General features: G+C 43.7%; 1 protein-coding gene across 1 annotated transcript; it reads right to left on the bottom strand.

Moving 5' to 3' along the window:
- Positions 1–7191: 7191 nt before the first annotated feature.
- On the bottom strand, positions 7192–13496 carry LOC306797636 (RNA-binding protein 39-like). The gene is made up of 15 exons (XM_079297010.1): positions 13372–13496; positions 12750–12812; positions 11936–11985; positions 11578–11739; positions 11073–11126; positions 10866–10983; positions 10545–10697; positions 10205–10351; positions 10054–10119; positions 9704–9902; positions 9528–9614; positions 9012–9117; positions 8405–8510; positions 7721–7799; positions 7192–7635 (listed from the first exon to the last, which is right to left on the bottom strand). Exons 2-15 carry the CDS (start codon positions 12798–12800, stop codon positions 7532–7534), a joined length of 1482 nt encoding a protein of 493 aa, XP_079153136.1. The 5' UTR covers positions 12801–12812; positions 13372–13496; the 3' UTR covers positions 7192–7531.
- Between the last annotated feature and the right edge of the window lie 63 nt (positions 13497–13559).

Genomic DNA, 13559 nt, shown 5'->3' with positions numbered 1-13559 from the left:
TGCAGATAGCTAGTTTAAAGCAGTTATGTAGCGAGGCGAACTGAGATGTTGTGGCTTTGAGAGGCTTAGGTGTGCAAACCTTTGTGGGCTTAGTCCACGAATGTCGGGTCACGTCGCATAAGCTGCTTAGAGAGCTAGGCTAGCGGGAGTTAGCTTCTGAGGCTGTGACTTCAGGAAAGACACACTCGCTAGCTTTGGCTGTGAATATAATTAGTGGATCATGTGGGTGATTCAGAGGGCGTAGAATAAGGGCTTTGGTGAAACTAGACAGACTGGGTGAGTGGTTTGTGGCGTTGGAAGTGAATAACTCGCGTTTCATATACGTAACAGTGAGCTCGGGTCCGGATGAGCTAAAGCCCGTTAACCGGAGGTTTAAGGGTTAATAATAACAACAATACGTGTGACTAGTCTGTGTTTTAGCAGCGTGGAAATACGTTTAAAATGATTGATATTGCATGACCGCGCTGTGGGGAGCTAACGCTAGCTACGTGTAGCTCCGGCGTTGCGGTACGCTGTATGTAAAATAAGTGCTTATACAATAAAATAACGGCTGGATTGAGAGAGGAGACAGAAGGCGTATGAGTGGAATTAAAGTGTGGGATTTTGGTGATACTTGTGTGTGCGTACGCTTTATTAGAAGCTCTGTTTTTGTCGTTAGCATCGCGGTTAGCATATCTGTTACAAAAAGCCGGTTTCATGACAACTTCCGGTTTGGCGCAGAACAACTTCCGGTTCGGCGCAGACGGCAAGGCAAGTTTATTTGTATAGCACATTTCAAAGTGCTTCACATAAAACCATTAAAAGCATCAAAACATAAGGCAAAAGAAAAGGAGATTTAAAAACAATTAAAGATTCATTGTCTAAGAGCTGTGAGCTTATATCCTGACCTTAGTTTTAATTAAGCATTATAACTTTAGTCGTTGACTTTGGTTTTAGTTCAGCATTTTAACAAAGATTAATGGTTTCAGTTGTGTTTCTTCAATTCTTGAACTTAATTGTGACTCAGTATTGTGCAGACCAGAGTGTAAGTGCAGTTCAACAGTTTGACTTACATTGGTATTTCTGATTGAATATCTTTGAACACAGTTATTGATTTTTAAAGTTGAATTTAATATTTAATTGATTAATTATTCATTGTTTTTTAATTTCATTTTACTTCCAATTTTAAACCTTTCGAATTCTGATTTGGAACTGGATTGTGATTGTGATTCTGATTTAGATGTTGAGTTTGATTTCGGAATTCCAGCTTCAATTTTGGATTCGAGATTCCTTCACATATCCAGTATTGACTAATTTTGGTACATTTACTAATTTACACAGTTCCTAAGAATCAATTTTGACACGGACGGCGCAACATATTTGAGAGATCGTTGACCTCTCTTACACTACAGACGTATGCTAACATTTACTGCTGAACTTTTGGCAGTTCTGTGTTTGTTTTAGTCAAGGTGCGTGGTTGAGTGGGTCCAGATCTGGGAAGTGGAGCATCGGATCCCAGTTTTGGAGTCAGCGGCCACACGCCATACAGCACAGAGGGTGAGTTGACTTTGATTCAGGTGATGACAAGCGTGCACATTTAATACACACATTTGAATACTCCTAGGCTGCATAATGTTTACATTAAAGAAGCAGAGTAAGGAAGTAGGAGCACTGGTAAGAAGACTAAAATGTGAAGTAAGAGAAGTAGAATGCATCAGAAAAGATTTGCAACAGCAGATAGAGGAAAGACGAGCAGAAAGTAAAGAAGACGAGGATATAAAGAGCATGCAGCGGCGGCTGCTGAAACTTCAAATAGCGGCGGCTGACAGAGAGATAAGTAGAAAACATCTGGCCAAGAAACAGATGGCCGTAGCCAAGGCTCAGGCCTCACAACAGCCCCAATATCCAGCTGCACCCCCGACCTCATACCAACCAAATCCAGCAGTACCAGCCCACACAGTGGTGTACTACCAACCTCCACCACATTATAGAGGCAGAGGACGTGCACGTGCATCCAACAGAGGCAGAGAATATGGAAGAGGCAGAGCTTACCAAGCAGGCGGATATGGCCAACCAGGAAACAGAGAAAACCCTGACAGGTTTGGTGAGTGCTACGTATGTGGGAGATGGGGCCATTGGGCCCGAGACTGCCCAAGGCAAATGGGAAGAGGAAGACAGCCCAATGCACCACCACAACATGCTCCGTTCCCACCACAACATCAGCAGCACCTACGACCAGGTCCAGCTGGACCTCCTCCCGTGAGACATCAACAGATGCCCATGCTGTCACCAGGACCATGGGGGGGTTCACTGTATAGGCAAGATACATAGATGGTTGCCATGTGATCCCTTACAGCAGAGATATCGAGGTGAAGGGGGGATATGGTAAGGTGTCAAACATTTATGGTAAGGTGTCAAACATTTTTTGTAGATCCACATTTAGAATCGTTTTCAGTAAAGGTGCTACTCACAAATTTTGAGATTTAATAACGTCATGATAAACCACAACTAGACTTGCTAACTCTAGAAATTGAGAAATATACGGGAGCTCTAACTAACATGAGCCGAGTGTTGTTTCCTCAGGTGACAAACGCAGAAGCAGCAGCTGACGAAAGGAAGCAGGCTGATGTGTCACCAGGCAGTCTGGTGTGGATAAAAGTCCACAAACGCAGGTGGAGTGAACCAAGGTGAAAGGTAAAATGGAGCTACTTGACACCACCTCACTCACTGTGCAGCAGCGAAGGTAACGAGTGTGACACTCGCAGAGACAGGAGTGAACATCAGACAGGAAAATTTGAAGCCAAAGACACCTCAAAAGAGGGGTTAGACAGTACTGAAGATGATGTTTTCCCCACAGTTTAAGCGAGGGCGTCCTGTAGGAGACTCTAGGGTCAGTGGGTTATGGAAGTCTGTAATTATTTTATTCCTGAGTTCAGTAGCTTCCCTCTTAGTATGTGGAATTAACCACAGACAGGAACCAGAACACATGCATGACTACATCAGGATTCGAAATTTAGCTTCAGTAACTAATCAAACCGATCTCAGACCACGTAGAGAGGCTTCTCCGACGACACTCACCTATGAAAATGTAACTCTCACTCTTACGTTCAAAGAAGGTACAACATCAACGGTCCAGTTCGACTTCTGTGAAGTCGTTTCCGGTCCCAGGTATGAACACATCTACGGGTGGATGTCCAAAACCTTGTGCATCATAACTGACGAGTGTGGGCCCGCCACAAATAAGTATGGTAAGCTGTTATCGTATCATAACTGTGATTGTGAAGATTGGGGATGGGCAACGATGAACACAGGTGGCGAGGGTTTAGGAAAAGACCCCAACCCAGGTCTTAAAGACCGACTAAAGATGTTAAATGCCCCAGCTTCTTATCACATGTGTAGAAAAGGGGTGGGTAGATGTAATCCTTTAAGACTTACCTTAACAGACCCAAAATTGACTGACGGAGGACTTTACGTAATACAGGGAAAGGCTACTGATAGTCCTGCCCCACAAGGGCTCATTAGGATTATTGTTAAGCCTGTAAAAAGACCAGGTTCGACATACGACTGACGCAGAGAATGAGGTAAGGGGTGGAAACCGGAATGGCAGATGGGAATTTATGGTGGGTACAATATACGGCTTCAAGCCAGTAGTACAGATTGTATTGTGTGTTTAGGATCTAGACCCCTAGCAACACCAGTTCCTTCAAGATTCAGACTCCTAAGTCCTGAATTAGTTGTATTTTAACTCTGTTTACTGATGACACTTTGCCCCTCCAACACACTTGTCAGAGGCTGCACTGGCATTACCCACCTGTAGAATATAATACCCCACCTCTGTTCAAGGTTTCAGAGGGTCCATTTGATTGTATAGCCTCAGATACAGCTATGGGGCCCAATGTAGGCAGTATTATTGAAGCAAATTGTAGCAACAGTCACAACGCTAGCGACTATCTATATAACAGTGTGTTAAGACAGACAGCACCTAGAGCTGATTTATGGTGATGGTGTGGAGGAAGAACCATACATCCAATCCTGCCTAAAGATTGGACAGGTGCGTTGGTGCAACTTATATTGTCATTCTATATCTTGCCTGTCACTGATGCAACTTATGGAGAACTCATCTCTCCACGCCCACATGCTAACAGAAGATCCAAAAGAGATGCCGGTGGCCCGAAGGGGGCCTTTGATGACCAAGTGTACATAAGATGTCATAAGACTGCCAAGGGGGGTGTCTAATGACTTTCAAGCCAGAAATCAAATAGCAGCAGATTTAGAATCTGTTTTCTCTCAGAGGGTGATGATTAATAAAAATGTCGATTGGATCAACTACATTTACTATAACCAACAGCGTTTAGTAAACTTCACCAGTGACGCCATATCAGGACTGCATGCACAGCTGGCGAAGACTAGTTTAATGACCTTGCAGAACAGAATGGCATTAGAGATGATTTAGCAGAGAAAAGTGGCGTGTGCCAGATGTTTGGGTCTGCGTGCTGTACTTTCATTCCAAATAACACAGCTCCTGATGGATCGGTGACCAGGGCTCTGGAGGGACTGACAGCACTCAGCCAAGAGCTAGCAGACAACTCTGGTGTCACGAATCCGTTCACCGACTGGTTGGGAAGTATGCTTAGCCAGTGAAAACATACATTTTTGGCAATCGTAATTATTCTGTGTGCTGTCATCATAGACCGCCTAGTTGTCTGTGGATGGGGGTTCCCGTGCATCCGTGGACCTCTACAGGGGTTTATTGTTTCACCGATGAGCCAGACACCAGTCCAGGCAACCAGTTATGTGACGAGGATGAGGACGAATTGGAGCTTCTGATGGCCACAGTCTAGATGAGGCCACCAGAGGGACTTCACGAGCGGTTCCTGACCATCCAGATGGACTTCTAAAACATCCACCTACAGGCTGTATCCTGATCCTGCCAGCCCCAAGACGTGGAAGGCAGTGACTTCCAACGCACTCTATCTTGAAACGAACTGAACAGAAATACTTGAAATGATATCTGTGTGCATGAATTCTTTGCCTCGGTTTAGATAGATAGGGAGCCTTTCCCTGGATTGAGTAGGGGGGAGGTCTCCAGGGACATTTGAAAAACTAACTACATTTGAGTAGCTAACTCACAGTGAACTGTGAGTTAGGGGGGAATTGTAAGAAATTTGAGTAAAAAACTGTAGTTAGTAGATATAATAAAAGTATTTAATAATTCATAATTAATAATTCATAGTTAGTCATAATCATAAGGGTTTCGAGAATGCATAATTAAGATAAACATAAGCATAAACATAAACATGCAGAAGCATGAAACTTCTGCCAAGTTGCAAAAGTATAACTTTTATTTTGAAGGATTATTATAGAAGGGTTTAAAACGTAACTGACAGTCATTGAATGTGATATTAAACTCAGAGCCAGACAAGTGAATACGCTCCTGGAGGATAGCCAATAGGAATCGGGATAAACGGAGGAGGAGGTGTTTCGAACAGATGTGGGAGGATTAATTTAAAAGACTTTTTCCTCGCTCACTCTCTCACCTGGATGCTCCCGGACGACAGATGTGTTTTCACCGGAGGAGCCGAGCGAGGTTTTTTGCAAATGGGGTTTTATTGTTTTAATATGTCATAGGAGTGTACACTCCAATGTATTACTGTAAATGTACTTACATCAGTGGAATTAAATTCCTTATAATTGTAAACCAGTTTTGGTAGCGTTATTGATGCAGCGTGTCGACGGCACAAGCCGGCAGCATGGCTCCGGCCTCCCCTTTGTTATGAGGTAAAAATACTATCTTAACACCATTGATAATGTTCACTTCCTGCCATTTGTGGGTGCTCAGTTATTTTATTTAGAATAATTAGATTTCGAGACTAATTTAGTAAAAGTGAATTATTGACCGTCCAGTAAGCATGAGTACTTGTATTTACTATATTTGGTGACATTATATTCAAAATCAATAGAATGGCTTTTTGGTCTTTTAGGGTTGACGGATTCATTTTAATTATACAATGCAAGACAAGGATTCAGAGATGAACCAAAGATCTATTCTTGACTTGTTGTTTACAGGTCAATTCTGAAGCGTTTGGATTGTAGATTCTTTATGCATCAATTAAGCCTCTCTCATTCATAAAACCAATCATAAGAAAGTTGTCGGTCTTTCATATGGGTCAGCTTGAGTGAGGATGATCTTCCTGCTGAATTTGTTTTTAAGAGTTGGTGTTCCTGCTGAAAGACAAAACTCTGCATCAAAGTTTTTTGCAAGAAGAAACAATCCCTTTCATTTAGTAATGTCTCTCCCACATTGAGCATGAACTAAAACAGAGCTTAATAAAATACATTATAAAACAGAACTATAATCACTGTAACCTGTTGTAAAAGTTTGTTATATGCAGAAAGCAGAACTCATCCTCCTAACAGTCAATATATCCCTTTATCCACAAAGGCTCTTCCTCCGACAAAGTAAACAATCTTCTCGACAGGCTTGCTGGATGGCTGGCCATGGTCGGTTGAGTTTTTCTCAATCCTTTTCACATATATACATATATATACACACATATATATATCCATATATATATATACACATATATATACATATACACATATATATATACATATATATACACATATACACATATATATATACACATATATACATATACATACACACATACATATACACATCTATATACATATATATATACAAACATATACATACAAACACATACATATACATATATATATATATACACATACATATATATACATACATATATACATACATATATATATACACATATATATCTACATATACGTATATATACACATATATATGTATATATATATATATACACACATATATATACACACATATATATACACACACATATATATACATATGTATATAGCCTTCATTTATTTAGCTAGTATGACTTATGATTTGTGAAAATGATATACTTTATAAAATATAAATACATCACATGTCAAACTATATGTTCAGCCTCACATGCCAGTGAATGGAAGTAATGATTACAAAGTGTTTATTCCTCCTCTCCCTGAATATAAGATCAGATTTTAAACATTTATCTTCAGTTAGGCTACTTAAGTGGCTCTAATATCTGGAGCTGTAAACACCTGCTCACAGGTGTCTCGTTCAGCCAATCAGAATGCCGTATTCTCAGTGAGCATAATACAAAAAGGAGACAGCAGCTGACAGTGACTTCAAAATAAGATTTAATAAAGGATTTTACAAAATCAAATTCTTAGAAAACACTTCCAATACCAAACCGACTTCAAACCAACCAATCAGCCGACACCGTCATCAGCCGGTCTCCCCACAGCTCACAGAGCTCAATCATTGGACGATACACAAAACAGGCCACGCCCAGAAATTCTAATGAGAATGAACAGGAAGTAAAACAGGAAGGAAAGGAACAAACAGCGTCCCTCCTCTCAGACCTGATAAACAGAAGTGAAACTGACTCGTCCGTGTCGACCAATAGAGGAGGATGTACAAAAGTCCGACGTCCAATCCGAGTGTAGCGTCGTTGGCAAGTCATCGTCTCGGGGGCAGGGCCATCGGCAGTATGGTGGTGACTGACTCGGGGAACAGGTTGTGGTAGGTGGGCAAAGGGATGTAAGCCGCCGTGATCATCTTACCTGAAAACAACAGGTGAGATATCACAGCTGCTCTCTGATTGGTCCACAGCACAGAGCACAGGTTTCATGTGACAGGTTCTCTTACCAGCAAAATATCGTCCGTGTAGAGCGTTGACGGCGGCCATGGCAGCAGGGATCGATGGACACTTGACGTAAACGTTTCCCTGTAAACAAGCAGAGGTCACAGGTTTAAGTGTGACGCACACACACACACACACACACACACAGGTAATTAGTTAAGTAGAAACCAGTAGAATGTTGACCCAATGAAACTTAGTAGAACCAGATTACAGAGAAAAAAAAAAAATGAGGGAGTTAAGGCGAGAAGTGAAAACCAGTCAGTTTCTCGACCGGACTCTACCGCCTTCCTTGACCGGACTCTACCGCCTTCCTTGACCGGACTCTACCGCCTTCCTTGACCGGACTCTACCGCCTTCCTTGACCGGACTCTACCGCCTTCCTTGACCGGACTCTACCGCCTTCCTTGACCGGACTCTACCGCCTTCCTTGACCGGACTCTACCGCCTTCCTTGACCGGACTCTACCGCCTTCCTTGACCGGACTCTACCGCCTTCCTTGACCGGACTCTACCGCCTTCCTTGACCGGACTCTACCGCCTTCCTTGACCGGACTCTACCGCCTTCCTTGACCGGACTCTACCGCCTTCCTTGACCGGACTCTACCGCCTTCCTTGACCGGACTCTACCGCCTTCCTTGACCGGACTCTACCGCCTTCCTTGACTGGACTCTACTGCCTTCCTTTACTAACCTGAGCAGAGTTCTTGTCAGTGTAGATGTGAACAACTCCTCCATGTTTGTTACACTCCTCTATGACATCATGCTGGATATCCATCTCCCAACCAGGAGCTTCCTCACTGAAACACAATGAATTGAATGTTAGTGAAAACCTGTAAATGACACACAACTCAACACAAACCAGCAATTATCTGTGAACCCAGATGTGAGGCAGAGTTTAATACTTAATGAGTTTAAAGGTACTGATTAGAGGCTCATTTATAGTTGCAACTCAGTATATAAAATATAATTAGAAATCACAAGAGAGCAAAGCGAGCAATTAAACAATACTCTCTCATGACGTGACAGTACATGATACATGAGAAAGTATTATAATACCATCTGCTATAACGGCATACACCACAATAACATAACGAAGTAAAAATACTTACTATTTGCTTGTATTAATGTTGAAATATGATATAGTACAGAATGTTATAAAACAGTACAACATATAGTATATAAAAGAGAATATAAGGTCATATATAAATCGCGTATAGCAGACAGGTGTGTGTACCTAACCAGGTTGAACATGTTGTACAGGTGTAGAGACAGACGGGTGTGTGTGTGTGTGTGTGTACCTGTTGGGATTGAACATGTTGGACAGTTGGAAGCAGTGTGTGGCGAGCGGCTGAGAGGGAAGACTCATCGGAGCAGAGTTCATGTTGCGACTCGGATTCATGGCAGCTGAAACGCATTTAAAACTTTATTTAAAATCACATTACACACACATTAACACCGATCGAGTCTATTTATTTGATTTCACACCAGTGTTTACTCAATTCTGATTCATTTCTGATCATTTAAACTAAAAACAAATGGTGGTTCCGGTCTGTTAACCGCCCTAAATTAATAGAACGTATTGATTTAATTTTTTTTTTAGTAAATATCAGTTATTCCGTAGTTTAATCGACATATACTGTGGGCTAAACTCTATTTCTTTGTTCATTCCGTACCGCGAAATACAGTGTGTAACGAGAGTAAAGTTGAGCAACTGTACCATGTGATCCCGTATTCTGTCGTTTCTGACAGAGCTACAGCTGGGAACCTAAAGCACGGATGTGTGTGTGTGTGTGTGTGTGTGCACATGAGCGTACCCGACACAGCAGCCATGGCTCCGAAAGCGATTGCTCCACTCATCTGCAGAGCATGCTGAGCAGCGGGAGGCATCTGTAGACCAGTACCTGCTCACAGGTGAACCACACACACAGGTTAAAGGTGGATGTTACAGGCGGATGTTGCAGGAGGATGTTTGTATAATTTAGTGTCTCACCCTCAGCGAGCCGGGCCATCAGCTGCAGGCGTCCGGTGGTCCCGAGGTCGATGCCGGAGCGTTCGAGCTCGTCGCTGTCGAGGAAAGAGGAGAAGGCGTCGCTCCGCTCCGTCACGTTACCCACCTTCATGGGGCGACCTGCCAGCTCGAAGCCGTTCAGCTGCTCCAGAGCTTTCTTAGCACACTCTGCGTCTGCAAACTGACAGACAGACAAACAGAGAGACAGGTCAGAGGTCATAAGGCAGAAAGGTGAAGATGGGGCGAGAGGTGAAGATACATTTTATAGACTGAAAGATGAGAGAAGATAAGAAGATCAATAATTGAAGGTGATGAAGACAACACAAACTCACAGTGATGAAGCCGTAGCCTTTAGAGGTTCCTGAGTCACTGTCCATCATCAGCTGGATGCTCTCAATCTGTGAAGATAAACAACATAAACCACCTGTCTCACTCACAGACTTTACCTACGTGTGTTTGTGTACCAGTGTGCGTGTGTCCTACCCGTCCAAATGGCTCAAAGATTCCTCTCAGCATCTCCTCGGTGATGTTGAAGTGCAGAGAGCCAACATACAGCCTCATTGGTCCTGATGTTCCCTTCTGCAGGTTAGCTGCTGCTGCCGCCGCCGCTGCTGCTCGGTTCTTCTCTGCCTGCGCACGCGCACACGCACACGCACACGACTCAAACTTTATTGTTATTGTGGTATAAATACAGTTACAAACTTGGGTTCAGTGTTTCCCTCAAAAACACTTTACCATGCCACCGTACCACCAACCCTGTGATTAAAGGACGACTAGCTCCACCCACCGAGCCACAGCCGCAGGTGTTTTTGTGTGCGTTTACCTGCGAGGCCTGTACGATGATAGGAACTCCCAGCAGCCTTTGCCCCGTCAGCCCAATGGCCAGAGGGACAGAGTTGGTCTCCACAAACTCGATGTAGGCGATGCCCTTCGACTTGCGGGAGTTCCGGTCCGAGATCATCCTCACGTCCCTAACCTGCAGAGGTACCAAAAGCATCCCGTAGAGTTAAACTCAAACAATAGCTACGTTTTTGTATCTTGCAGTTTCACTAGACAATGTCCTCTACTACTACAGCACTGCACTGTCGTAGATTAATGACAATAAAGTCTAAATGGGCTTTTATTGTGAAGCAGCGGTGTTTACCTTCCCAACAGCAGAGAAGAAGTCCTCCAGGTCTCGAGGTCGTATCCTGGCTGCTAACTGCATACAGAACACGGTCCGGGCGTCACGCTCCTCTGGAGTCAGGTTATCTACGGGCTTCCTGCACACACACAACCACAAAACAATCAATCTCACAACAATTCTGCATGTTTAGCTGTTTCGCTCATCAACATTTAGACATAAACTGACCTGAGTGGACTCTTCTCCTTCCTGACGGGACTCTTACTCTTCGACCGCCTGCGTCTAAAAACACAAAACAAAGACACAGTCAGAGTTTATTCTGAACTATAATTATAGAAATATTTATATTACAGACATGTCTTATTTGTTTCATCATCAGTTAATAAACTATACAAAATAATGATTTGCCAAATGTTTTTTTTCTTTCTACATTTAAGGCTTTCTTTAAATTTGATCACCTAAAAAAATGTTATTGTGGTTCATTAATGTCATGGTGCTGTTAGATTGCTGTCTTTTGTGTGCTGCAAGATGTCATTTTGTCAGATTGTCAACGTTATGAACAAAGATTAAAAGCTATGAACTATTCCGTAAAGTCCTGATATAAACTCAACCTCCGTTTGTCTTCATGAATTCTGTAAAATGTTTCCCCGGTCATGTCACTTCCTCCAGAATTTTCACAATAAAAGTTTTGGATCCTCCTTTATATAAGTCAACATCAGACTTCACTACTCACTGCTGGTGGTGGTGGTCTCTGTAGCGGCCCCCCCTCTCTCTGCTGCCGCGACGCTCTCTGCTACGACTTCTTCTCTTCTCTCGGCTGCGGCTGCGTTTGCGCTCTCGGCTCCTACTGGGCATCTTGTCGCGGCTGCGCTTCCTTTCGCGGCTGCGCTTCTTCCTGCCGGAGACAAACACACACAGCAGCCAATCAGAGCACGGCCTGAGAGGGACACTCTTTTAACTCGGATAAGACACTGACAGACACACAGCCAGACGAGACAGGAAGACAGACAGACAGGAAGGTCGGACAGACCGTAAGACAGACAGGAAGGACTGACAGACAGAGCAACACACAGACAGACAGGTGTGTTTACCTCTTGGGGCGTTCCTCCTGTCCGTTAGGGCTCGGGTTCTTGGAGTCCTCCTGAGGTCAGAGAACAGCGTGAGGAGGCAACATACAGGTTCAAACAGTCTGATCTAAACTTACATATCAATGTGGTTCTATGTGAGCTGTGAGGACCGTAGAGACCTGACTGGACCAGGTTCAGATGTGGTTCTACGTGAGCTGCGAGGACCCGTAGAGACATGACTGGACCAGGTTCAGACGTGGTTCTACGTGAGCTGTGAGGACGAGTAGAGACCTGAAGGGACCACGTACAGATGTGGTTCTATGTGAGCTGTGGGGACCAGTAGAGACCTGACTGGACCACGTTCAGATGGGATTCTATGTGAGCTGTGAGAACTAGTAGAGACCTGACTGGACCACATTCAGATGTGGTTCTATGTGATGACCAGTAGAGACCTGACTGGACCACGTTCAGATGTGGTTCTATGTGAGCTGTGAGGACCAGTAGAGACCTGACTGGACCACGTTCAGATGTGGTTCTATGTGGGCTGTGAGGACCAGTAGAGACCTGACTGGACCACGTTCAGATGTGGTTCTATGTGGGCTGTGAGGATCAGTAGAGACCTGACTGGACCACGTTCAGATGTGGTTCTATGTGAGCTGTAAGGACCAATAGAGACCTGACTGGACCACGTTCAGATGTGGTTCTATGTAGGCTGTGAGGACCAGTAGAGACCTGACTGGACCACGTTCAGATGTGGTTCTATGTGGGCTGTGAGGACCAGTAGAGACCTGACTGGACCACGTTCAGATGTGGTTCTATGTGAGCTGTGAGGTCTCACCTTCCTGTATGGAGCGTCCAGCATCGCCTCGATGTCCAGGTCGTCTGCCATCCTGCTGCTGGTCTGCACACAAACAAACAACGATTATATAAACATTTAGCATAACTAATTATTAAAACATGCGAGTTTATGAAGAAAGATTTAGTGAAACTTTTACTCAAATCAATCATGTCACTGATCTATATTTTGAGTATTTTAATACTCAAAATACTTTGACTAAAGTAAATCACACTTAAATAAAAACGCCACAAGTAGCTTCATATTCTGAGTACTTTGATACTCGTACTATGACTAAACTTAGTAGTATTTCAATACAAGTAGCTTCATATATTCTGAGTACTTTGATACTCATAATACTTTGACTAAAGTTAGTGGTACTTCAACACAAACATCTTCATATATGGTGAGTACTTTCATGATCATAATACTTCGACTAAAGTCACGTGACACCGTTTTACAGCTCGCAGGTTAAACTAGCTAAACACGCGAACGGCTAACGGCTAACAGCTAACAGTTAGCCGTTAGCTTCCGGAAGGCTATGGAGCAACGAGCCGGTATCTGACGTTACTACCAGTATCTACGGTTCCCGGCAGAACAGCACGTGAGCAGAGCGGAGTTTTACCTGGACACACAGCGGCACACGGAGGGTGATTTAACGGTCGGTCTGGTGGCTAACGGTTGCTTCTCAAAGCTTTGCCCTCGCGACGACACACACGGTGGTTGCTCTAAATGGCGCTGTAGGGAGCCTCTCGCTGTTATCGCGAGATCTTCCAACCCGCGAGACAATAACAAAACAGTGATCGCTTCTGA

This window comes from Melanostigma gelatinosum (assembly GCF_949748355.1).
Source record: "Melanostigma gelatinosum genome assembly, chromosome: 3".
Classification (NCBI taxonomy): Eukaryota; Metazoa; Chordata; class Actinopteri; order Perciformes; family Zoarcidae; genus Melanostigma; species Melanostigma gelatinosum.
Note: the sequence above shows the minus strand (reverse complement) of the source record. Positions and strands in the feature narration are given on the sequence as shown.

Bases quoted from the DNA above. Each gene is read 5' to 3' on its own strand.
- LOC306797636 (XM_079297010.1), bottom strand. From the start codon at position 12,800: ATGGCAGACGACCTGGACATCGAGGCGATGCTGGACGCTCCATACAGG. The intron at 10,352-10,544 runs GTAAACGCACAC...GCGCGTGCGCAG, and splicing joins TCATCGTACAGGCCTCGCAG to GCAGAGAAGAACCGAGCAGC. The intron at 7,800-8,404 runs GTTAGTAAAGGA...GCTTGTTTACAG, and splicing joins CTGACAAGAACTCTGCTCAG to GGAAACGTTTACGTCAAGTG.